General features: G+C 51.9%; 1 protein-coding gene across 1 annotated transcript in view; it reads right to left on the bottom strand.

Annotated features, from left to right (window-relative positions):
* CELSR1 (cadherin EGF LAG seven-pass G-type receptor 1) overlaps positions 1 to 17,687 on the bottom strand; it is a 153,915-nt gene extending 136,228 nt beyond the window's left edge. The window contains exon 1 of the mRNA XM_029078689.1: positions 14,585 to 17,687. Coding sequence (XP_028934522.1) covers positions 14,585 to 17,687 — 3,103 coding nt within the window. The remainder of the gene's footprint in view (positions 1 to 14,584) is intronic.
* Between the last annotated feature and the right edge of the window lie 9,517 nt (positions 17,688 to 27,204).

The raw sequence follows: 27,204 nt of genomic DNA, 5'->3' as shown, positions 1-27,204 counted from the left end.
ACACATTTTACTTTTCCATTCCCGGAAAAGAGGGTTGATCCGAAAAGGCAAATCACACGATTGGGTCACTTAGTACTGAAATACAAAGTAGAAAAGGTGCCTGTTATCAGTCTGATTGCACGGGAAATCCAAAGTTTACTAATGCATATCCAGATGATGTGTTTTTCCCTCTCCTCGATTTCATCTGGAGGCCCAGAAATAGCATACCACCCAAAACTCCACTACTTTGAAATTTAGTTGAGGATTAAAATGAGAGGAGCAAGCAAAACCAAGCAAATTGCTTGGGATAGCCAAATTTACTATTACATATCCAGATGCTGTGTCTTTCCCCCTCAATGTCATTTGTAGGCCCAGAAATATCCAACCGCCCAAAACTCCACTACTTTGAAAATTAGTTGAAGATTAAAATAGTAATAATAATGATGATGATGATGATGATGATGGTATTTGTTAAGTGCTTACTACGTGCCAGGCACCGTACTAAGCGCTGGGGTGGATTCAAGCAAATGGAATTGGACACAGTCCCTGTCCCATGTGGAGCTCCCAGTCTTAATCCCCATTTTACAGATGAGGGAACTGAGGCACAGAGAAGTGAAGTGACTTGTCCAATGTGGTGCCGGAATTGGGATTAGAACCCATGACCTTCTGACTCCCAGGGCCATCCTCTATCAGTAAATCTAATACCATCTTTTTCCCATGTGCTACTCAACCAAATTTTTTTTAAAAGGAGTTTGAAAATTAGAGCCAAGTAAGAGCATTCCAACTGATGAACTTGCATGGCCATGTGCAAAACATTCTCCTTACACAGATACCGACTTGAGCAAATTGCCTTCTATTTTGTTTCGGAAAAGAACACCATTAAACAGCAGAGATAGTAACATGCTGGGGTATAAAGGCTAATACATGAACTTTGGAGAACTGCCAAGAAGAGCTACTTGACATGGTTCTTTTATTTACCAGGCCAGCTCCAAGTCACTTATTTGAAAAAATTCTCCCCAGGCACTAACATTCAAGCTCGTTTATCCTATACTGGATATGCATGGACATATATATGATACATACTATATGAATACATTAATAAATATGAATCATTAATATTTTAATATGAAGAGATACCATGTGGCCTACTGGAGAAAGCACAGGCCTGGGACTCAGAAGGCCCTGGGTTCTAATCCCGATCCTGCCGATTGCTTGCCATATGATCTTGGGCAAGTCACTTCACTGTGCCTCAGTTTCCTCCACTGTAAAACGGGGATACCCGTTCTTCCTCCTACTTAGACTGTGAGCCCCAAACGGGGCAGGGACTATGTCCAACTCATAATAATAATGATAATTACGATGTTAATTAGCTGGTACCTACCACAGCACTTAGAAGAGTGTTCGACACACAATAAGCACTTAACAAATACCATAAAAATATAGTTATCACATATTAATACATAGAATAAGTGCTTAATACAGTGCTCTGCACACAATAAGCCCTCAACAAGTACAGCTGATTGAAAAGATACCACTGATTGCTACACAGCGGGGAAAGTGCAGATAAACTATGTTAACTTCCTACTCATTTCTTCCAAGGGCAAGGCCTTTGTCAAAAATCAGACAGTCAGTTGTATTTATTGAGCACTTACTGTTGCAGAGCACTGTACTAAGAGCTTGGGAGAGTACACTAGACCAATAGAACAGACACATTCCCTGCCCACAATGTGCTCACAGTCTAGAGGGGAAGACAGACCTCCACAGCACTTAGCAGAGTACCACGGACCTAACGGGCACTGGATAAATACTTATTGTCATGAACAAATGGCTCATTGTTCCTTCGGGCAGGACTGAAAATGATACGCACTAAGGCTCCAATCCATCATCATTCCTATTCTGAGGGCTCAGAATTATCTTTTTTTTTCTTTCCTGTTCTGCCTCTTTGTACCACTTCTTGTAACTCAGACCGTGGCATTTCCGGCACGGTTCTTTTCACCCAGGGTTATGACAACTCCGAGTTGTCTTTCCCAAGCCCCTTCCATCCACACTGTAGTGTGTGCTTCCCTCAGGAAGGGCAGAGACAATCTACTTGCTTTCTGGGTCTCCAACAGAAAGGGGCATAAACTTAAAGTTTGTGACCCTTTGTTTAAAAAGCCTCGGGGTGCAAAGATCAATCAGTCAATGGTATCTATTGAGCGCTTACTATGTGCAGAGCGCTGTACAAAGCAACACAATAGAAATACGACAGCATATGTCCTTAAAATGCTTCAACAACAATAACGACACATCGGTTTGGGAACATCTTGCCCCGACGCCTCACTACGACACGCCAATGTGAAAGCTGGGTCTCGCCGAACACCCGCCTTCGAGGTTCATCGAGAGGAAAACAGTTGCTTAGTTCCACCTTGAGGAACAATTTCTGCTAGGGAGATTAAGAAGGGAGATATCAGGGAGAGAATACCTCCGCCCACACATACTGTGTGGACCTGGAATGGGGCTTCGGGAAAGCTCGAGATGGATTAATAGTGATAATATAATAATCCTAATCATGGGCTCTGTTAACCACTTACGTGGCAAGCACTGTACTAAGCGCTGGAGTAGATACAAGATAACCAGGTCCCATGTGGGGTTCACAGTCTACCAAGGATGTGCCGACGAGGGAACTGGAGGCACAGAAAAGTGAAGTGACTTGCTCAAGATCACACAGTGGACAAGTGGTGGAGCTGGGACTAGAACCCAGGACCTCTGACTCCCAGGCCCGGTCTCTATTCACTGGGACACGCTGCTTCTTCTTAGAGAACTGCAGGAAACCCCTCCTCTCTAAAGAGTCGGTGATTCTAGAGTGATTCCTCCACTGATAGACAGTAAAGAGGGAGCATTTGGTCCTGGTACAGACATGCTCTTCCAAGGATCTATCTTCCATTACCAAGGCCCATCTCCTCCAAGAAGCCTTCCCTGATTAAGCCTTCCTCTCCTCTTCTCCCACTCCCTTCTGCGCCGCTCTTACTTGTTCCCTCATTAATCCTCTCCCCCATCCCTACATTACCTAGCTATTTATTTAGCTATCTATTTATTTATATTGTCTGCCTCCCCCTCTAGACTGTGAACTCATTGTGTGCAGGAATGTGTTTGTTGTTATAGTATACTCTCCCAAGCGCTTAGTACAGTGCTTTGCACACAGCAAGGGCTCAATAAATACAATTCAATGAATGAATGAACTGAGGTGATGGGAGCCTGTGCCCTCTTCCCAAATGAGGACACACTGATGTTGGGAAACCCCGGAAAACTGAGGAGTTGGGGAAACGGCTCGGCAGATCGGAATCCACTGTGTAGCTGTGGATTCAAGGGCAATTTTGAAATTATCTGAATCAAAGTCCCTTTTTTGGCTGCTTCCATAAGTAAAATATTTATTTATTCATATTAACCTCTGTCTCCCCCTCTAGACTGTAAGCTCGTTATGGGCAGGGCCCATATCTGCTAATTCTGTTGTACTGTTTTCTCCAAGTGCTTGTTATGGTGCTGTGCACATAATAAGTGCCCAATAAACATCACTGATGGATTGATCGATTAGTAAGCGTCACTGTATTTCAGAAATTGAAGTTCAACTACTTAACTGAGGACGCTGCTAGATTATTTAAAAAAAATAGAAGTCCGAAAGGTAGAAAAGGAGTCTTGCTAAATGTCTTAATGTCTCCATAATAAACCTATTTTTATAGGATTACTTTGCTAAAACCGTGAAGGCATGCTAAAGGCAGCTCTTACCCAAAAAAGAAAAAAATAATACAAAGAATCTTCAATCATAAAGGCATGGTTTAGGATTATCAGAGATCAACTATTGCTGGAATTAGACAAGCCCCGTAATCATATGACTGACAGGGAGAGATAACTTATCGAGACACTATACTGAAGGAATGTGCAGCAGTTCCCCGTGGAAAAACCACCACCAGAGCCAGAGTCCTTTGGCTCAAATTTTCCCTGCATAGACTTAGAACCAATATTCTTCAAAGTAATCGATAATTTGACAACCAGAAGAAGTGACTCTCACCCACAGTTTCAACTCTAAAACGGTACCCTACTTCTGGAACTTTAGACGATCTAACGCCAACCTACTCCCGGTTCCTCGATCCCGCCTATCTCGCCCACGTCCCGCCTCTGGCCTGGAACTCCCTCCAGCTTCATCGCCGACCGCCGACCAGTTTCCCCACCTTCAAAGCCTCGTTAAAATCACATCTCTTCCAAGAGGTCTTCCCCCACTAAGCCTTCATTTCCCCAGCTCCCTCTCCCTTCTGCATCGGGTGCACTTAGATCTGAACCCTTGAAGCACTTGATATTCACCCTGCCTTCCCCCAGCCCCACTACACTTACGTCCAAACTCGTAATTTATATTAGTGTTTGCCTTCCCCTCTAGACTGTAAGCTCCTCACGGAAGGGGAACGAGCCTATCCACTCTGTTTCAATGAATCAATCATATTTATTGAGCATTTACTGTGTGCAGAGCACTATATGAAGTGCTTGGGAGAGCATAATATATTGGGAGAGTTGGACATGATCCCTGCCCACAACAAGCTGTACTAAATTCTCCCAAGTGCTCAGAACACTGCTTAAGCATGAAGTAAATACCGTTGATTGACCGATTGACAGCCTTTACTATGGCCGGCAAATTTTCTCCTGAGAGAATTATGGTACTTGTTAAGCACTTACTGTGTGCCAAGCACTGTTTTAAGCTCTGGGGTAGACACAAGTTAATCAGCTTGGACAAGGTCCCTGTCCCGCATGGGGCTCACAATCTTAATCCCCATTTTACAGATGAGGTAACTGAGGCCCAGAGAAGTGAAGTGCCTGACCCAAGGTCACAAGCAGACATGTGGCGAGGCAGGGATTAAAACCCAGGTCCTTCGGACTTCCAGGCCCGTGCTCTATCTACTTAGTCACACTGCCTGCCTGTGCTCCTGACACTCCTCGCCCTAATCATGCATTGACAAGAGTTCAGTGGTTGAAGATGCCTTTTTTTAATCAAAATTGGTTATTCCCAAATCAACATCATTCTGGGGAATTGCTTCTGTGGAATGAATCAAAAGCTTGTGGGTATAAAATGGAAGAAATAAGAATTACCTAGCTCAAGAAGACCTATGCTACAAAATACAGGACCATCAAGAGAGGAAGCAGCATGGCCTCGTGGAAAGAGCCCGGGTCTGGGGGTCAGAGGACCTGGGTTCTAATCCCAGCTCTACCATTTGTCTGCTCTGTGACCTTGGGCAAGTCACTTCACTTCTTTGTGCCTTTGATCCATCATGTGGAAAATGGGGATTAAGACTGTGAGCCCCACATGGGACACGAATTGTGTTATATTGATGCTACTGATGCCTGGCTTCAGTTGACTTGTTTTGATGTCTGTCTCCCTGCTTCTAGACTGTAAATCTGTTGTGGGAAGGGATTGTCTCTCTTTTTACTGCTGAACTGTACTTTCCAAATGCTTACTCTGCAAACAGTAAGCATTCCCAAGCGCTTAGTACAGTGCTCTGCACACAGTAAGTGTAAATATGATTCCGTGGCGCAGTGGAAAGAGCACGGGCTTTGGAGTCAGGGCTCATGAGTTCGAATCCCAGCTCTGCCACTTGTCAGCTGTGTGACTGTGGGCAAGTCATTTAACTTCTCTGGGACTCAGTTCCCTCATCTGGAAAATGGGGATTAAGACTGTGAGTCCCACGTGGGACAACCTGATTCCCCTGTGTTTACCCCAGCGCTCAGAACAGTGCTCTGCACATAGTAAGTGCTTAACAAATACCAACATTATTATTATTATGATTGAATGAATGAATAAATGAACTGAAAATGAATAAACCTGATTAATTTGTACCTACCCCAGTGCTTAGGACAGTGCCTGGCATATGGTAAGCACTTAACAAATACCATTTTTTAAAAAATCAATTGTATGACCTCAAGGAAAAGAGGAGACTGGAAAATTTGGGGGTTTTTAGTAATATATGAGTGCATGACAGGGAACTAAATCATTAGTATGTTCAGCTAAAACACTCAAAGAGTGGCTTTGTGTTCTGATTTCCAAAGTCAAGTTACTGCCGATGACAGAGACCCAGAAGAATTTTGTCCATTTTCTTAGCAGAAGTGTTTTTTTTTTAATTCATCAGAATTTATGTGTGAAGAATGCATGTGTGTGAAGAGCATTAAATAAACCTGGGAACCTAGGGACAGACAGAGTAGGAAGAGTTGAGCGTTACTTTTCAAGCCAAAGCCAAGTCCTAGGAATCCACTGAGAACTTTAAATTTATCCTTGTACCTCTCCTCCACCCTCAACCTGGGGTGTCGGGAAGGGGGGGAACCACCCTAATTAATCATTTGGGGGCTATGGGTATTGAGCAGTGAGGCACTTACCAGTGATAAAACTCATCAGTATCAGAAAAGCACAAGGAAAAAAATTGGAACACTTTTTGGGACAATTGAACAATCATACAGTAAAGACTCTGTAAATAAATTGATTGATTGTATCAATCAATCATATTTACTGAGCTCTTGGGATAGCACAATGTAAGCGAAGGTAGACACGTCCCCTGACCACAACGAGCTTATAGTCGTTGTGAAGCAGCGTGGCTCAGTGGAAAGAGCATGGGCTTTGGAGTCAGGGCTCATGAGTTCGAATCCCAGCTCTGCCACTTGTCAGCTGTGTGACTGTGGGCAAGTCACTTAACTTCTCTGTGCCTCAGTTCTCTCATCTGTAAAATGGGGATTAAGACTGTGAGCCCCACGTGGGACAACCTGATTCCCCTGTGTCTACCCCAGCGCTTAGAACAGTGCTCGGCACATAGTAAGCGCTTAACAAGTACCAACATTATTATTATTATTATTATAGTCTAGAGGGGGAGATGAACATTGATGCAGGTAAATAAATTGCAGATATGGATGTAAGTGCTGTGGGGCTGAGGGAGGAGTGAATGAAGGGGGCTAGTCTAAGTGCAAGGAAGAAACAGAACGGAGTGGGAGGCGAGGAAATTAGGGCTTAGTTAGGGAAGGCCTCTTGAAGGAGATGTGTCTTCAATAAGGCTTTGAAGGGGCGAGAGTGGGACAAGATTCTGACAAAGGCCTGGAAGTCCTTTCCTCTGCTCAGATGGACAGACGTTGTTACCTAATCACCACTGTAATGATGACTTTAGAACTTTTTTTCCCCAAGAAAAGCTACACAAAACTGCTAAGCCATTGAAGGGTTCCAGGCAGTGTGAGCAACACCAAGAACAAACAACTCAATATGAGAATGGAAAAAAAGGAATCCTTTAGCCACTAGGTTGAGTCAGAGTCATAAAAGTTTACTGTGCTTCTGGAAAGGGCTTATCTCAAATGTTAGCACAGTAAAACTATCTTACTTAAATTTGTAGGTGATAAAGGAACTTCATCCAATCCTATTTGGATTGGTAATCAAATAATCCAAGAACATAAAAAGAAATATTGCCAGATCGGAAAGGTGACTGGCTAGTGAAAGCTTGGTCAAAGGCAAAACATTCCATCGCTATCTGCATCGTCATAAAATGTTACCTCTTGCTACACATTTTAACACCTGCTTGATCTGATTATAAAAACCCGCAGCAGTGTTTACTTGGCAATTTACTCCTGCTGATTCAGTTAAATCATAAGCAAGCAAGTATAAACTTAACAAGTAATCTACCTGAGTCTTCTGTTAAAACTTGACTACATTTCCCTGGGGGAGGTAAGTGTGGACAAGGGCAGATCACTGCTAATTGACAGAAGTAGTTGTTCATGAAGGAACTCACAGATTAAAAAAAAAAAATCTTTCTATCCTTGCTTGGTCCCGACATAGCGCACTGGGAAAACCCAGCATTTAAGCCACAAGACAACCAATCAGTCCATCAGTGGTATTTACTGAGCCCTTACTATAATAATGTTGGTATTTGTTAAGCGCTTACTATGTGCAGAGCACTGTTCTAAGCGCTGGGGTAGATACAGGGTCATCAGGTTGTCCCACGTGAGGCTGACAGTTAATCCCCATTTTCCAGATGAGGTAACTGAGACACAGAGAAGTTAAGTGACTCGCCCACAGTCACACAGCTGACAAGTGGCAGAGCCAGGAGTCTAACCCATGACCCCTGACTCCGAAGCCCGGGCTCTTTCCACTGAGCCACGCTGCTTCCCCATAGTGCTCTGCTACCATGTGCAGAGCACTCTACTAAGCGCTTGGGAGAGTCCAATACAGTATCGGCAGCTGTCATTCTGTTTGCAGTCATTTGCCCTGCTGCATTCTTTAGGGAGTAGAATGATCTTCAGAGCTCCTGTGAGTTTTGGCGGGGTTTTTTGCTTCTTTTTTATGCTATTTGTTAAGCGCTTATATGTGCCAAGCCCCGTTTTAGGCACTGGGGTAGATGTCAGGTAGTCGGATTGGACACAGTCCACGTCCCACATGGGGTTCACAATCGTAATGGCCTAGTTTTGCATGTTTCCTCGTGGTCTTTCACCTCTCTAGCCAGAGAAAGCCGATTTCCTCCCAGACTCGGTCAGTGATTGATGTGACGCGTCCTCTCCTGATTCTACCTTTAGAGCTGATTCCTTCCTCCTATTGTTAGCTGACAGTTCAGATGAAATTTCCCTCCAGACTGTAAGCTCCTCTGGAGCAGGCAACGGGTCTACCGACTCTGTCATAGTGGACTCTCCCAAGTGCTCTGCACACAGTAAGTGTGTAATAAAACCCACTGATTGATTAGAAACAGTGCTTAGAAGAGTGCTTGGCACATAGTAAGCGTGTAACAAAATGCCATTATTATTAGTATTATTGGTTGACTGAAGTTGCCGGACACTTTCTTCAAAGGAGAAAATCTTAACAGAGGCAGATAATCACCTCTAACCTTTGCATTTACCTGAAATTTACTTGGTAACAATAATAATGAGGATGATGATGACGATGACATTTGTTAAGCGCTTACTATCAAGCACTGTTCTAAGCGCTGGGGTAGATACAAGCTAATCGGGTTGGACAGAGACCCTTGTCCCACATGGGGCTCACAGTCTTAATCTCCATTTTGCCCATGAGGGAATTGAGGTCCAGAGAAGCGAAATGACTTGCTCGAGTTCACACAGCAGACGAGGGGAGGAGCCGGGATTAGAACCCAGGCCCTCCTGACTCCCATCCTATAGGCCATACTGCTTCTCCTGCGGGCCTAGACCCTTGCCCCCGCAGAGGCAAGGGCGGAAGAAGGATTCGCTTCTCCTCCTGCTTCCCGAGGGATCCAGACTCCGATGGTGCAGCTGAGGCAGGGATGAGACCGTAAACTCCTCTCTAGACTGTAAGCTCGTTGTGGCCAGGGAATATGTCTGTTTTTTGTTCTATTGTCCTCTCCCAAATGCTTAGTAGAGTTCTCTGCACACAGTAAACGCTCAATAAATACGACTGAATGAATGAAGACCCCTTGGAAGGCAGCAGGAGCCGCGGCCTCCCCCTCCCCACCCTCCCAACCTGGGAGGTGTCTAGGAGGTAGAGCGAGCGGCACGTACTGAGCGTGCCCGGTCCTGTGAACCACGGCGGCTGTTACCGCTTCAGGTCTACACGTTTGGTTTTTGAGGACTTTCAGATCGGGTACTAAATAGTCAAAGTTATAACTGATAAGCAGAAGCAAAAAATAAAAAATAAATTAAAAAAAAAAGGCTATTCCTGCTAAAACAGCATACCATGAGGCCCAGATCTGTTCTAACCCAAAGCGGTGTTCATTTTTTCCACCCTTCTCTGCACCTGGGGATAACATCTCCTCCTGCTGGGATCTGAATTGCTCGGAGGGATGGTTGCCTCTCTCCACCCGGGGTTCATGGAATGCTGCCATGGGACACACCTCACCCAGGCCCCCGGCCAAGACCACCCCCCCAACCCCCCCACAGCAGACACGGGGCAGAGCCGGGATTAGAATAATGATAATAATAATGGTATTTGTTAAGTGCTTACTCTGTGCCAAGCACTGTTCTAAGCGCTGGGGTAGATACAAGGTAATCAGGTTCTCCCACGTGGGGCTCACAGTATACGTCTCCATTTTCCAGATGAGGTCACTGAGGCACAGGGAAGTTAAGTAGCTTGCTCAAGGTCACACAGCAGACAAGTGGCGGAGCCAGGATTAGAACCCACATCCTCTGACTCTCAAACCCGGGCTCTTAGTGCTGCTTCCCATGAACCCATGATACTTGTCTCATTCTCGACTCAGAGCACGAAACAGGTTGGACAAGACCAGTAATCAATCCATCCATCGATCGATGGTATTTATTGGGTGTTTACTGCGTGCATAGCACTGTACCAAGCATTTGGCAAAGAGCAATATAATAGAATAGACATGCGGCGGGGGCATCTTCTCACCAGACATCTGGGAGCTGGGTGCCAAAATTTCCCCCTGGGGTTCCTAATCAATCGGTCGATGGCATTTAATAAGCGCTTACTAGGTGCAGAGCCCGGGCTTGGGAGTCAAAGGTCGTGGGTTCTAATCTCAGCTCCGTCACTTACCGGCTGTGTGATTTTGGGCAAGTCACTTCTCTGTTGCCTCAGTTACCTCACCTGTAAAATGGGGATTAAGACTGTGAGCCCCATGTGGGACAACCTGATGACCTTGTATCAACCCCAGTGCTTAGAACAGTGCTTCGCACATAGTAAGTGCTTAACAAATACCATCATTATTATTATTATTACTGTTATTATTATTATGGCTCAGGAAGCGTAGGGAGAGCAGGGCTCTCATGGGACAGGGAACGGGTCAGAATTCACTTATGCTGTGCTTCCCCCCAGCATTTAGGACGGGGCTTGGCTCAGAACAAATAACTTCATAAATTCTACTATTAACACAACTTCCAGGCAAAGCCCTCCAGCCCCTCTGGACTATAAGCTCGTTGTGGGCAGGGAAATGTGTCTCCTGACTCTGTTTTGCTGTTCTCTTGTCCTCCCCCAAGTCGGCATCCAGCAGGCACCCAAAAAATACGATTGATTGAACGATTGAAGCACTGAGGTGGATACAAGCAAATCGCATTGGACAAAGTCCCTGTCCCCCGTGGGGCTCACAGTCTCAATCCCCATTTTCCAGATGAGGTCACCGAGGCCCAGAGAAGTAAGGCCCAGAGACTTGCCCAAGGTCCCACAGCAAACAAGGGGCAGAGCCGGGATTAGAACCCATGACCTCCTGGCTCCCAGCCTCGCGCTCCATCTACTACTCCAGGCTGCCTCTCTGCCTGGTGCCCGAATAGCCCGGTGGGGCCCGAGGGTGGCCACTGCCTGCGGGCGCAACCCTACCCTAAGATGGCATCAAGAGGCGCCGTGGGTTGGTGCCTCGATTTCCCCAACCCCCTGACCTCCGGAGGGCGACCGGGCGTTCGGTTGCTAAGGAACAAATTCGATGCCGCTTTAGTAAACAGTACGGCAGTGAAGACGGCCTCGGGGAATTGGAGCCGGATCAAGTAGTGGCCTCACTGGCTTCTAGGACGCAGGTGGCATTCCTCGGGATTGAGTGGATGCCCCCCGCCAAGAGAAGGGCCGACCTCAAAGCCCACCCTGTAACACTCACCCCGGACCCCTGTTCTCAGACCCAGGGTGCTAGAATGACGGAGCCTGGCCCTAGTGGGAATCAATCAATCAATCAATCGTATTTATTGAGCGCGTAGTGGATAGATCATGGGCCTCGGAGTCACAAGGACTAATCCCGGCTCTGCCCCTGATCTGCTGTGGGACCTTGGCCAAGTCACTTCACCTCTCGGGGGCCGCGGTTCCCTCATCTGGAAAATGGGGATTAAGACTGTGAGCCCCACGGGGGACAGGGACTGTGTCCAACCTGATTTGCTTGTATCCACCCCAACGCTTAGAATAGTGCCGGGCACATAGTCAGCGTCTAACAAACACAATTATTATTATTATTGTTACCATTGTCCTTATGCGTGCAGAGCGCTGTACTAAGCGCTTAGGAGAGTACGCTATAACATTAGTAAAGAGTTGGTAGATACGTTCCCTAGCTTACAGCCTAGAGGAAAGAGGTCGGTCCTGGGAGCCAGAGGACCTAGGTTCGAATCCTGGCTCTGCCCCTTTGCCTTCTGGGCGACCTTGGGCAAATCACTTGGCTTCTCTGGGCCTCAGTTTCCTCATCTGTAAAAGAGGGGTTAAAAACCTGCCTCTGCCTCCTTCTTGGACTGCGTGCCTGCTCCCCGTTCCCCTTAAACTGGACCCAGCCAGGGCTGGGGGAGGGAGAAACCCCAGGGAAATGACAGGGAACGTCAGAAGGCCAGAAGAGCGAAGCAGACGGAATGAGGTCCTCTCCCTCTAGACTGGAAGCTCGTCGCGGGCCGGGAACGTGTCCACCAACTCTGTACTACTGTTATAGCGTACTCTCCTAAGCGCTTAGTACAGTGCTCTGCACGCAGTAAGGGCAATCGTAACCATAATAATAATAATTGTATTTGTTGAGCGCTTGTTCTACTGCGCTCTCCCAAGTGCTGACGACAGTGCTCCGCACAAGGTAAACGCTCAAGAAATACGACTGAATGAATGAATGGAAGGTCCAGCCTACCTCAGGCCCCAAGTTTTGCATTTTTCTTTTTTAATTGGTATTTGCTAAATGCTTATTATGTACCAGGCACTGATCTAAGCCCCGGGGGGCAGAGACAAGCCAATCAGGTTGGACGCTGTCCCTGTCCCCCATGAGGCTGACGCTCTTCATCCCATTTGACAGACGAGGTAACGGAGTCCCAGAGAAGTGAAGTAGCTTGCCCAAGATCCCACAGCAGACGAGCGGCCGGGCTGGAGTGAGAAGCCAGCCTTCCGTGGGGATCGAACAGATTATCCCCAACTTGTGCGTAGAAAGCCCAGAACGAATCGGAAAAGGGGCTGCGCAGAGACCTGTCATCCGCCCGGATGAAATCCAACCAATGAGCCGCCCGGCCCCCCGTCCTCCCGGAAGAGTTGAAATAAACCCGGAGAGGCAGCGTGGCCTAGTGGTTGGAGCCCAGCGATGTATTCGATTGTCTAGTTATTGCTTAGCTGTTTGCGGGACGCTCTTTCTGTCCCAAGTTCTCTAAAAGAACAATAGGTCGATGCGGTTACGGATTAGGGAAAGAGGCTGCAAGAGACAATGTGACCCAAAAGTATCACATTGCTTAGAGAAGAATTTACCCAGCCTCTGGTCTGCAGTCATCAGAGAGTGGTGGGGGATAAAGTCCAAGGCCCAAGTATTTTAAAGTTTTATTCTTTTACAGGGAAAATGAATAGTCCCCATATTTCTTTTTTTTTTTTTTTTTAACTTATCCCAACAAAAATGGTAGGCTCTGATCTAAGGGCTCTCTGGTTTTAAAATACTCAAGAGGGGAGAGATGAATTCCGGGGGAGAAGTCAACAAGACTAGACAAGAAAAATCAGAGTGTGTTGGAGAAATCAGCATATTTCCGATTAGAGATTTCAAATCTTGTAGCTTCCAATTCCCGGATCCAGGTGTTAACACACACACTCAGAAACACGACGGACCGAATGCGTCAAACACTGCAGGGGGTTGTCTGAAAAGAAGTCTTTGGGCCCAACGTCCCCGAATGCAAAAGCGTTCCAGGAAAAGAACATTTTGCGTCAAACCAGCCCGACGTAGCAACCAGAGATCAATCGATCAATGGTATTTATTGAGCAGAGCCCTCGCTACGTGCAGAGCACTGAACTAAGAGGTCGGGAGAGTCCGATACAACAGAGTTGGCTGTCGAGAAGCTGCATGGCCTGGTGGAAAGAGCACGGGCCTGGCCGTCAGAGGACTTGGGTTCTAATCCCAGTTCTGCCCACTGCCAGCTGTGCGATCCGGGGCAAGTCACCTCACTCCTCTGCGCCTCAGTTTCCTCAACTGTACAATGGGGATTCACTACCCGTTCTCCCTCCGACGTAGACCGTGAGCCCCGTGAGGGTCAGGGACCGGGTCCAACCCAATGAACCTGTACCTGCCCCGGTGCTTAGAACAGCGTTTGGAACACGGTAGCGGTTATGAGAAGCAGGCCGGCCCAGTGGATAGGGCGCAGGCCCGGGAGTCGGAGGGTCATGAGTTCTGATCCCGGCTCCGCCGTCCGACCTCGGGCGAGTCACTTCGCTCCTCTGGGCCTCGGTTCCCTCATCTGCCAAGTGGACCGACGAAGACCGTGAGCCCCACGTGGGACACGGCCGGGCCCCACCTGGTTGAGCCCGTCTCCACCCCAGCGCTCAGGGCAGCGCTCGGCGCACGGTCAACGCTAAAACGCCTACCTTACAAAAAAGGCCCCCAACCCTGAGGCGGAGGCCCAGGGCGGTCGGCCAAGGAATGGCGCCGTTTCCCCGTCCCCCGTCCCCCCCCGACGGCGACGCGGCAGAACCCCGGGGCCGCTTCTCTCCGAACCGACGGGTCCCCCTCCTCTCCCCCGGCCCAGAGCCCCGGCAGCGTACGGCGCTGACGAGGCCGACGCGGCCGAGGGGAGCCCCCCGCCCCGGGCGACGACGGAACCCCACGCCCCGTCCCGGGCCCGAAGGCGGTCGCCTCCACGCCCCGTCCGGCCCCGGGCGCGACGGCGTCCGCCTCGGAACTCCCGGCCGTGGCCTCGGGAGAGGGGGCCGCGGAGGATCGGGCCCCCCTACCTGAGACGGACACCTCCATGAGGGCCTCCAGGGGCCGGTTGTTGTCCAGGTCGCGGCTGAGGCGCAGGTCGCCCGTGGCGGGGTCGAGGAGGAGCAGGCGCAGCTCGTTGCCGCGGAGGAAGGCGTAGTCGAGGCGGTCGGAGACGTCGGGGTCGCGGGCCGGGACGCGGCCGATGACGCCCGAGGGGAAGCTGTTGGACTTGTTGGTGACGTAGTTGTTGAAGAGGATCTGGAAGTCGGGCAGGACGGGCGGGTTGTCGTTGCGGTCGAGGAGGCGGACGCGCACGGTGGCCCGGCTGACCAGCGGGGCGGAGGTGGCCTGGACCACCAGCACGTACTCGCGCCGCCGCTCGAAGTCCAGCTCGGCCAGGGCCCGCAGGTCCCCGCTGAGCAGGTCCAGCTGGAAGACCTCGGGCACGTTGCCCTCGACGATCTGGTACATGATCTGGGCGTTGGGGCCCTCGTCCGGGTCGGCGGCCCGGACGCGGGCCACCACGGAGCCCACGGGGCTGTTCTCCTCGACGAAGAGCTCCAGCTCGTCCCGCTCGAAGACGGGCGGGTTGTCGTTGATGTCCAGCACGGTCACCCGGATGTCCACGGCGGCGCTGAGCGGGGCCGGGCTGCCGCGGTCCACGGCCAGGGCCCGCAGGCGGTACACGGCCACGTTCTCCCGGTCCAGGCGGCGCTGGGTGCGGACGACGCCCGAGGTGGGCTCGATGTAGAAGTCCCCGTCGCCGTCGCGGCCGCCCTGGAAGCTGTAGACCAGGCGGCCGTTGGGGCCCGAGTCGCGGTCGGCGGCCGAGACCTGGAGCACGCTGGTGGAGGGCGGGGCGTCCTCGAAGACGGCGCCCTGGTAGCGGTCCCGCAGGAAGCGGGGGGCGTTGTCGTTGGCGTCCAGGACGAGGATCTCCACCGAGGTGGTGTCCGACTTGCGCGGGATGCCGTTGTCCCGGGCGGTGACGGCCAGGGTGTAGGCCGCCCGGTCCTCGTAGTCCAGCTCGGCCAGGGTGACGATGACCCCCGTGTCCGGGTCGATGCCGAACTCGGGCACGGGGTCCTCCAGCGCGTAGGTGATGCGGGCGTTCTCCCCCACGTCCTCGTCGGTGGCGCCCACCGTGGCGACGGAGGTGCCGACGGGCCGGTCCTCGCAGACGCTGACCGTGTAGTGGGAGCTCTGGAAGACGGGGCGGTGGGTGTTGGCGTCGGTGACGTTGATGAAGACCTGGGCCGTGCGGCTGCGGGTCCCGTCCGAGGCGGTCACCGCCAGCACGAACTGCCGCTCCTGCTTGTAGTCCAGGGGCAGGGCCAGGGTGACCAGGCCGCCGTCGCTCTGGCTGCTCAGGGCGAAGCGGTTGCGGGTGTTGCCCCCCGTCAGCTGGTAGGTGATGACGCTGTTGGCGTCGCGGTCCCGGGCCCGCAGGGTCAGCACGCTGCTGCCCACCGCCGCGTCCTCGTTGAGCCGCAGCTCGTAGGCGGGCTGGGTGAAGGCCGGGTCGTTGTCGTTCACGTCCAGCACCGTGACCGACACGCTGGCCGAGGCGCTGAGGGCCGGGGCGCCGTGGTCCACCGCCTCCACCCCGAAGCTGTAGCGCTCCCGGGCCTCCCGGTCCAGCTCGGCGCGGACGGTGATCCAGCCCGTGCCCTCGTGGATCTGGAAGGGGAAGGGGCCCGGGGCCGGGCCGCCGGGGCCGCCGGGGCCGCCGGGGCCGCCGCCGCCGGGGCCGCCGTCGCCGCCGTCGCCGGGGCCGCCGGGGCCGCCCGCCGCGGCCGGGGCCGCCGGCGGCGACCCCGTGTCCACCAGGCGGTAGCTGAGGCGGGCGTTCTCCCCCGAGTCGGCGTCCACCGCCTGGACGTGGAGGACCGAGTGGCCCGGGGGGGCGTTCTCCAGCACGGAGGCCTGGAAGGGGCTGCTGACGAAGATGGGCGCGTTGTCGTTGACGTCCAGCACCCGCACCGACACCAGGCCCGACGAGTTGATGAGCGGCGGGCGGCCGCCGTCCTGGGCCTTGACCCGCAGCGTGTACTCGCGCACGGTCTCGTAGTCCAGCGGGTGGATGACGTCCAGGGCCCCGGTGAGGGCGTGCAGGTGGAAGCGGCCGTCGGGGTTGCCGCTGACGATGCCGTAGAGCAGGGCGGCGTTGCGGCCCCGGTCGCGGTCGGTGGCGCGCACCCGCAGGACGGCCGTGTCGGGGGCCACGTCCTCGGGCACGCGGACGACGTAGCGGCCCTCGCTGAACTGCGGGTAGTTGTCGTTCTCGTCCTCCACGGCGATGCGCACGGTGGCCGTGGCCGACAGCGGCCCCGGGTCGCGGCCCCGGTCGTCGGCCTCCACCAGCAGCCGGTGCTCGGCGGCCTCCTCGCGGTCGACGGCCGCCCGGGTGCGCACCACGCCGGTCCGCGGGTCGATCTCGAAGGCCCCGCCGGCCCCCTCCAGCAGCCGGTAGCGCAGGTCGGCGTTGGCCGGGGCGTCGCCGTCGGAGGCGCGCACGGTCAGCACCTCGTAGCCCAGCTCCAGGTTCTCCCGCACCGTCTCGCGGTACTCGGCCTGCTCGAAGACCGGCCGGTGGTCGTTGGTGTCGCCCACGGTCACCGTCAGGTAGGTGACCGCGCTGCGGGGCGGCCGGGCCTGGTCGGTGGCCGTCACCTTCAGCACGTGCGTGTCCTTCGCCTCGCGGTCCAGGGGCCGCGCCGTCGTCACCCGCCCGCTGGCCGCCTCCACGTCGAAGAAGGCGGCCGACCGCTCGTCGAACAGCGCCTCCAGCTGGTAGGTCAGGCGCCCCGCCTCGGCCGCGCCGGCCGCGTGCGCGCGCAGCTCCAGCACCGCCGTGCCCGCCGGCTGGTTCTCGGGCACGGACACCTGGTAGCTAGGCAACGGGAACAGCGGCCCCGCGCCCCCTCCCGCCGCGCCCCGCCGCCCGCGCGCCCGCGCCGCCCGCGCCGCCCGCGCCTGCGCGTCGGGCCCCTCCCCGCCCCGGAGCGCGCCCGGACGCGGCCCCGACGGCGCGGCCCCGACGGCGGCGCTCAGGGCGGCGCTCAGGGCGGCGGGAGGCTCCGCGCCCAGCGCCAGCCCGGCCAGGAGGGCCACGAGCAGCGGCCGCGCCATGGGCTAAGCCCCGCGGGACCCCAAGCCGCCCTCGCCCCCGCCGGCCCCGCCGCCCAGTCCATCCGCCCGCCGCGGACGGGCATCCGCGCGGGGACGCGCCCCGCCCCCGAGCACTCGCCCACCGACCAACTCGCCCCCGCCGGACGCCGCCTCCCAAACCGAGCCGGGACAGCCAGCCCCTCCGCGGCCCCCGGGCCGCCGCTCCTTCCTTCCACCTCCTCCTCCTCCTCCTCCTCCCGGAGGGCCTCCCGGTGCGTCCGGAGCGCCGCTGAGCGGGGTGAGCGGGGTCCGGGCCCCGCGCCGCTGACCTGCCGCCCGCCGGACCCGCCCCCCGCCCCGCCCCGTCCCGCCCCCCGCAGGCCCCGCCCCCCCCGGGACGGGGCCGGGCCCGGGGCGGGACCTGACGGCGGGACACCCCCCCTCCCCCCATCCCCCGCCCCGGACCCCCCCGGACCCCCGGACCCTCGGCCCGCCCCCCCCAGGACCGGCCGCCGGGCGAGGGGCGGCCCCCGCAGTCCCCTCCGCCTTCTCCTCCTCCTCCTCCTCCTCCTCCTCCTCCTCCTCCTCCTCCTCGGACCCCCTCCTTCCCCAAGCTCCGCCGGTCCTCCCTCTGGACCCCAGAGTCCGCCCTCCGTCCGTGCCGGGACCCCCAGAGTCCGGTCTCTGTCCGCCCAGGGACCCCTAGAGTCCGCCCGTCCACCCCCGGACCCTCAGAGGCCGCCCTCCGTCCACCCCAGAGTCCGCCCGTCCAGCCCCGGGACCCCCAGATTCCGGCCTCCGTCCACCCTGGGACCCCCACGGTCCGCCCGTCCAGCCCCTGGACCCCCAGAGTCCGGCCTCCGTCCATCCCCGGGACCCCCAGAATCCGGCCTCCGTCCAGCCCCGGGACCCCCAGAGTCCGGCCTCCACTCACCTCGGGGCCCCCAGAGTCCGCCCGCCCAGCCCCGGGACCCCCAGAGTCCGGCCTCCGTCCACCCTGGGACCCCCACGGTCCGCCCGCCCAGCCCCGGGACCCCCAGAGTCCGGCCTCCGTCCATCCCCGGGACCCCCAGAGTCCGGCCTCCGTCCAGCCCCGGGACCCCCAGAGTCCGGCCTCCACTCACCTCGGGGCCCCCAGAGTCCGCCCGCCCAGCCCCGGGACCCCCAGAGTCCGGCCTCCGTCCACCCTGGGACCCCCACGGTCCGCCCGTCCAGCCCCGGGACCTCCAGAGTCCGGCCTCCGTCCACCGCCCACCCCGGGACCCTCAGGGGCTGTCGGACGAGGAGGAGGAGGAGGAGGAGGAAAAGAAGTAACCGGGATCCAGGCTATCTTAGCCTCCTGCTCAGCCCTCCCTCCTTACTCACTCACTCACTCACTCACTCACTCACTCACTCACTCACTCACTCACTCACTCACTCCAGTCATCCATTCAGTCCTATTTACTGAGCGCTTACTGTGTGCAGACCACCGTACTGAGCGCTTGGCAAGGGACAGTACAACACCTAAACAGTGACAATCCCTGCCCGCAACCAACTCCCTGTATAGAGGAAAACCCTGTATTTCTCTCGTTCGTTGCCGAATTGTGCTTTCCAAGCGCTTAGTACGGTGTTCTGCACATAGTAAGCGCTCAATTAATACGATTGAATGAATGAAAGGTGCTTTTATTACTCGAGCGCCTTACGTTGATGGGACCGGGGAGCAGCAGGATTGATGCTCCACGACACCCCCACCCCTTTAAGAAATTAAGTGTAATTTCTTAATTAATTGTGGTGCTTGTTAAGTGTTTACTATGTGCCAAACACTGTTCTTAGCGCTGGGATGGATACAAGCTAACCGGGTTGGACACAGTTCCTCTCTCACCTGGGGCTCACAGTCTTACTCCCCATATTGCAGATGAGGGAACTGAGGCCCGGAGGAAGTGAAATGATCTGCCCAAGGTCCCACAGCAGACTGAGCTCGTTGCGGGCAGGCAATGTGTTCGGTCACTGTTGCAGTGAACTGTCCCAAGCGCTCAATACAGTGCTCTGCATACGGTAAAGCGCTCAGTACAGTGCACACAGTAAGAGTTCAGCAATAATAGAATAATGATGGTATTTGCGAAGCGCTTATTAGGTGCCAAGCGCTGTTTTAAGCGCTGGAGTAGCTACAGGGTAGTCAGGTTGTCCTCCGTGGGGCTCACAGTCTTCATCCCCATTTTACAGGTGAGGGAACTGAGGCCCAGGGAAATGACTCGCCCAAGGTCACACAGCGGATAAGGAGAGGAGCCGGGATTAGACCACGATAGATAGGACCCCTTCCCGGGACCCTCGACCTTCCGCGTCACCCCTTCCAACTCACTCCAGTGCTCTGCCCACGGCAGGCGCTCGGTACAGTGCTCTGCACCCAGTGAGCGCTCAGTAAATAAGATGGAATGAATGAAGGGACCCCAGGGGCTACTGGAGGGGGTCTGCCTACCGGCCGGAGAAGAAAAAGGAAAAAAAAAAGAGAAGAGAAGAAGGAAAAGAAAGAATGATTTGCCAAGTTCCCTCAGCTTCCTGGTGGGCCTGGCTCCTGGTGGATCCCAGGATTGATGTTCCACTCCATTAAGCGCCTCCATTCAGTTGGAACAGCTGGATAAACTACTTTTTGCAAAATAAAGAGCCCTCCTAATCTCCCTCCAGAGTGAGACTGATGCGCCGGGGAACTGGCCTTTGCCACCGCTTTTCAAATAGTCAAACTTTCAAATTTTCAAATATTGGAAAATTGAATGGGGCGGGGGGGGGTTGCGGGCCGGGGGCGGGAGAGCAGAGGAACGTATTCCGATTGAGTAGTTGACATAATATGAGAATAGTGTAACAAGTGAGAAGCAGCGTGGCTCAGTGGAAAGAGCCCGGGCTTGGGAGTCAGAGGTCGTGGGTTCTAATCCCAACTCCGCCGCTTGTCAGTTCTGTGACTTTGGGCAAGTCATTTCACTTCTCTGGGCCTCAGTGACCTCATCTGGAAAATGGGGATGAAGATTGTGAGCTCCACGTGGGACAACCTGTTATCCTTACATCTCCTTCAGGGCTTAGAGCAGTGCTTGGCACATAGTAAACTCCTAACAAATACCATTATTATTATTAATTATTCGGCGGTTAGTATGGGCAGAAGACTGGACTAAGCGCTGGGAGAGAATGCACAGGTGGGAGGGAAACACGGTAAACACCTGACTTGTTTTGGGGGGGGGAAACATGGAGGTGGTGGTTGTTTTTGGAAGTGCGGTGAATCGAAAGCCCATCCCTGGGAATATTCTTAGACACTATTAGAAGTTTTCCGGAATTAAAATTGTCCATAAGCGAGTGCTTAACAGAGTTTTTCCCCAATTTTTTTTTCTTCTCTGCGGTTTGCCGGTAAGAATTTTCGTCAAGGAGAAATTCTATACAAAGATATGCTTCGAGGTTATTTCTCTTACTTTAAAATTTGAGTTTTTTTAAAAAAATTAATCCTTAATTCGTTTGGGTTTGGGTTTTTTTTTTAATTTGGGGGGCATTTCAGGGGATAAATCTCTAATAACGCACCCTGGATTTTAATTTAAAGCAAGGTGCAAATCTTTTCTGCTTTTAAAAACTTTTGAAAGGTGCTCTTTGGTATTCTTGGAAAGAAAAACCTGACCATTTTCGTTGACCGATGGATTGGCTTTTTCTCTCCGAGGACTCTGCTATGCTTCAAAACAACTGAAACGATACATTTCCTTGATAGTATGTGGCATCGTAGTGAATGTGTATATATATATATATACATATATATATATAAAATACAAACAACACATACATGGGGGTAGGACCTGAGTAGTCCATCCACCGATGAGAACCGCCAGATAATTACTTAATTTGCTACTTTGTTTTTCCCCTGGTAGGCATGTCCTGTAAGCACTTCAAAACGCACAGGGTTTTCATTAACGTAAAGCGAAGCCCAACTTTTCTCCTTTGCATACCTAAAACAAACAAAAAAATGCCATCCGTTGGATTTACAGCGAGTTAAAAACACACCGAGGGACAGAGACCAGATGGAAAAGGCTTCTTTTCCATCAGCCGTGATTTGAGGAAGTTATTAATGACCTAAAAGGGAAAGTTCGCTTGGGAGCCTTCTAAATCCTATAAAACATTTATGTGCCGGGCTGCAGATGTTGGTATATAAATACGTGTACACGTGAGGGGTGGAGGGGGAGAAGGGGGGAGGGAGGGGAGATGGCCTTAGTAAATGTTTACCCTCCCTGATCTCACACCTCCTTTGTCTCTGGTTGGAAAGGGACGGGATCAAAGCCCAGGAGTCCCGGTCAAAATGTCACCGGAGGATTTTCCACTTTAGCCAAGGAGCTTTTCTTTGCATGGCGATTATGATGATGGTGATTATCGATCGCCTTTACCGGGCGTTTACCGCGGGGCAAGACCGAGGGCTCGATTTGGCCGGTTGGTGGATGCGGCCTGTCGGGAAGGGTGGGGGCGGGAGAGACACCAATTATGCCATTTTGCAACCGGGCTTGAAATAGGACGGGTTGGGTTTGAGTCAATAAAAGATCATATTGTCTTTGTCCCTGCTTGGTTTTGAAAATTCAAACGCAGCCAATCCCGCGAGGGGGTGGAAATGCTCTGACCTGAATAGGATACCTGAGCCCTGCAGGGTAATCCGAGGAACGGAGGGGGTTTTTTCACTCCTTTTCTTTTCTTTTCGTCCTTCCTCCTTTCGGCCCTTTCGGTCGATCCGTCGGGGCTACCTAGTGAGCTTTTACTGAGCGCCGAGCACTGTACTGAGCGCTCGGGGAAGAACAAAACAACAGAGAGGACACCGTTCCCTCCTGGGTGGGGGTCTTTAAGGGGGCTAGGGACCCCCCTCAGAGGACCATCGCATTGGGAATATCTTGTGTGCTCTCCCAGGCGCTTAGTACAGTGCTCTGCACAGAGTAATAATAACGATGATGGTATATGTTATGTGCAAAGCACTGTTCTGAGCGCTGGGGGGGGGCAGGGATACAAGGTGATCAACTTGTCCCACGTGGGACTCACACTCTTAATCCCCATTTGACAGACGAGGAAACTGAGGCCCAGAGAAGTGAAGTGACTTGCCCAAAGTCACGCAGCCGACAAGCGGCGGTGCCGGGATTAGAACCCACGACCTAGGTCTCCCAAGCCCGGGCTCTCTCCACTGGGCCACGCTGCTTCTCAGCGCTTGAGTAAACGCTCAATGTCCAACCCAATTATCTCGTATCTACCCCAGCGCTTAGTACAGTGCCTGGCACGTGGTAAGCGCTTAACAAATGCCATCATCATCATTATTATTATTAATAAAGACCACTGATGATTGATGAATACAGCCACTGGAGTCCGTCGTCACGCTTGATGGAGACCGTAATCATTGTAGGTTCGATATCCTTGGATGGATTCATTCGTTAATTCAGTCGTATTTACTGAGCGCTTACTATGTGCGGAGCACTGTACTGAGCGCTTGGAAAGTCCAATTGGGCAACAGGTAGAGACAATCCCTGCCCAACAACGGGCTCGCGGTCTAGAAGGTGGGGAGACGCAACAAAAGAAAACAAGTAGACAGGCAACAAAGGCACTCTTGGAGGTGTTTTCTCCTTGTCAAGCAATCGTATTTATTAAATTCATTCAATCGTATTTATCGAGCGCTCACGGTGTGCAGAGCATTGTACTAAGCGCTTGGAAAAGGCAATGCAGCAAATCGAGAGAGACCATCCCTGTCCCCAACAGGCTTCCAGTCTAGAGGGAATAATAGAACCTGTGTTTCTAGGTGCTGCTTTTATTACCAAAGCGCCTTACACTAGTTATTCTTACTGTGCCAAGCACTATACTAAGCGCTCGGGGGAGGAACACCTTTTTTGGGGGGTGGCGGTGTTTGTGAAGCACTTATGTGCCAGGCACTGTACTAAGCGCTGGGGCAGATCCAAGCTAATCTGGTTAGACATAGTCCAGGTCTTCACCCCCATTTTACAGATGAGGGAGCTGCTTCAGCCAGCCAGGCGTTATTTATTGAGCGCTTACCGCGTGCGGAGCACTGTACTAAACGCTCGGGAGAGGACATCATCACTATAAACGCACACTCCCGCGGCTCACAGAAGAAGCGAAGTGACTTGTCCAAGGTCACACGACAAGGGGCGGAGGCGGGATTAGAACCCAGGCCCTTGGGATTTCCAGAGCGGGGCTCTGTGCATCCTCTGGGCATCGCTTCCCACACTTGCGCAGCACACTGGCGTGAGCGACCCGTTCGCAAACCCCAACCCCGGTAGCCGAATTTCAAAAGTGGCCGATAAAAAGAGGAGTTGCCTGGAGGCTGGCATTTTTTAATAGCATTTTAGGTTCTTGTAATGTTCAGCCGCGGCTGTCCTATGAATTCTAATGAATGTTTATGCTCTATTTTTCACTTGTACCCTTAGGTGGTTCACGTGAAGGGTGTGATTCGAAAACTGAAAAAAAAAAAACCAACCCCAACCTAAAAGACATTTGGCTTTTTCTGATTTTTTGAGGGGGTGGGGTGGGTGGGAAAGGAAGGTTATCACCGTGTTTTAAGGACTTTTCAAAAATATTTTTGCCGGGGGCCCAAATCGTACTTTTCTTTCAGGGCGTGGGTTCTGAATTATGTTTCTTTCTCAGCAATCTCTTGCCCAGATTTTTAAATGATGATTTACCCGAAAGCGATTAGCGCCAGAGAAAGAAAAATCAAAAAATTACATCAATTAATAATGAAAAAAACTTCCATCATCGGAGGCGTTTGGAAACACTCTCATACAGGAAGGAAAAAAAACCACTTGGGGAATGAATTGTACTTAGCACATAGTAAATGCTCAATAAATACCATAAGAGCCCGTGTTTAGATCGTGAGCCTGGCATTGGGCAGGGATGGTCTCTATCTGTTGCCGAAATGTCCATTCCAAGCGCTTAGTATAGTGATCTGCACGTAGTAAGCGCTCAATAAATGCTATTGAATGAATAAAGAAATAATAAATCGTTTAAAATCTCACCCTTTGAGGGCTCAGGCACTTGAGCTTTAAATTGGGACATTTAAAAAGTTCATGGCTGAATTCGGACCTAATTAAAATTTAAAATTGGTGAAAAGGAAAAAGAAAAACTCAAAAGTTAATAAAAAAGAGGCGGGTTTTCTTCTTTTTTTCTTTTGTTTTGTTTTGGCCTGAATTGGTACAGAGAGTAAGGGCGAATTGTTCTTCGGAAAGGAGAGGTGTCACTATAACCTGGGAAAATTCCCAATTTATTTTTCAGTATCATGACCGATGTACCGCAAATGTTGATTTAAACCACCGCCTTGTTGGTTATTGGGTGTTTTCATGACTGGCCTTCTATGCGGACTTTCATTTCATTAGCATGAAGTCAACTGAGGGAATTTTTATTTCCCGGAAGTTTTTTGGGAAGCGATAACTTGGTTTAAATGGCTTTGTCTCCACCTGTCTTCCTTTTCCCACCCTGCACAGTTTAGAGTTACTCTACACGACGAGAACGAACGAGTGGCATAGATTTTGCAAATAGCGCGTCTTTATCTTCATGATGATTTAGGAGTAGAAGTCAAATTTCTAGAAGCCAGATCTCAGTTGCAACAGAAAAGCAGCATTCTTTGGTGCCAAAATGAAACACAAAAGAGATTCCGAATATTTAGGACAATTTTCCTTGCTACTGGTGATTGAGGGAACAGAACTTGCATGTCTTGTTCCACTTTGCTTTGATTTTTAAAAAAAGCTTACTTGAAGATGTCCTAAGAACTTTTCTACATCACTGAGCTTAATTTTATTTTTATTCTTCGATGTATCTATTTTCAATAGGTTCTAACTTTATTATTCTATGGCTTCTACTAATGATACCTACAGCTAGAAGACGTCAGAATGGAACCCATCAACTGAATGGGAGAACTCAATCGCTCCCATGGCTTCAACTCCCCCCTCTATGCTCATGATCCCCAAATCCCCATCTCCGGCCTGATCTCTCTCCCTCTTTCCAGTCACGCATCTCCTCCTGCCTTCAAGACATCTCTGCTTGGAGAGGTTTGCCCAAGATCGCACAGCGGACAAGGTGTGGAGAGGGGATTAGAACCCATGACTTGCTGACTCCCAGGCCTGTGCTCCATCCACTACACCGAGCCGCTTAACTTTGCTGTGCCTCAGTTCCCTCAACCGTAAAATGGGGGTTAAATACCTGTTCTTCTTTCTCCTTAGACTGTAAGCCCCGAAAGGGACTGGCACCATCCTAATCAACTTATACCTATCCCAGCGCCTGGAACAGTGTTTGACACATAGTAAGGATTTAACAAATATTAAACAAGGAGAGAGAGACACAAGGCTCACTCTTTAATATACATATATAGTCCATATATATATACATACACACCTGTACACTCCCTTTCAAAGTGAAATTATTCATTCTGATTTTAAGCCAAAACTTAGCTCTGGAACTACAAACTCATCCCATGGGCAGGGATGGTCTCTATCTGTTGCCGAGTTGTGCATTCCAAGCGCTTAGCACAGTACTCTGCACAGAGTAAGCGCTCAATAAATACGATTAAATGAATAATGGAAACGTGATGGAAAGTATGAATATACGGTGAATATAATGGGCACACATCACCGTATATAAGTCGCCACCCTGCCTCAGTGGATTTAGAGAAGCAGAGTGGCTCAATGGAAAGAGCCCGGGCTCGGGAGTCAGAGGTCATGGGTTCAAATCTCAGCTCTGCCACTTGTCAGCTGGGTGACTGTGGGCAAGTCACTTAACTTCTCTGTGCCTCAGTTACTTCATCTGTCAAATGGAGATTAACTGTGAGTCTCACGTGGGATAACCTGATTACCCTGTATCTCCCCCAGCGCTTAGAACGGTGCTCTGCACATAGTAAGCGCTTAACAAATACCAATATTATTACTATTATTATTGTAAGCGGGACCGGGATCGCGTTTACCAACTGAACTGTGCTTTCCAAGAGCTTAGTACAGTGCTCTGCACATAGTAAGCGCTCAGTAAATCGATTGAATGAAGTGCTTAGAAGAGGAGGCGCTCAATAAATACCATAGATTGACTGATCGACTTGCTGCTAGGGCTTTTCGCCAACGCATCTCCTCGGTTGCAGCGGCCTCTAGCGGCCAATGTGGGAAATGATTATACCTGGCCTATTCATTCATTCATTCATCCATTCATCCATTCATCCACCCATCCATCCATCCATCCGTTAGTTCAATCAATAGTATTTATCGAGCGCTTACTATGTGCAGAGCACTGTACTAAGCGCTTGGGACAGTAAAATACAACTACAAACAGGCACATTCCCTACCCACAACGAGCTCACAGGCTAGAGGGGGAGAGAGACGTTAGTTTACATAAATAAATTAGAGATAGATCCACATGAATAATAGTTATGGTATTTGTTAAGCGCTTACCATGTGCCGGGCACTGTACTAAGCGCTGGGGTGGATACAAGCAAATCGGGTTGGTCACAGTCCCCGGCCCACATGGGGCTCACAGTCTCGATCCCATTTTACAGATGTGGGAACTGAGGGCCAGAGAACAA

The sequence above is a fragment of the Ornithorhynchus anatinus genome, chromosome 14, assembly GCF_004115215.2.
Source record: "Ornithorhynchus anatinus isolate Pmale09 chromosome 14, mOrnAna1.pri.v4, whole genome shotgun sequence".
In the NCBI taxonomy this organism is placed as follows: domain Eukaryota; kingdom Metazoa; phylum Chordata; class Mammalia; order Monotremata; family Ornithorhynchidae; genus Ornithorhynchus; species Ornithorhynchus anatinus.
This window is presented reverse-complemented; position numbering and strand designations above follow the sequence as displayed.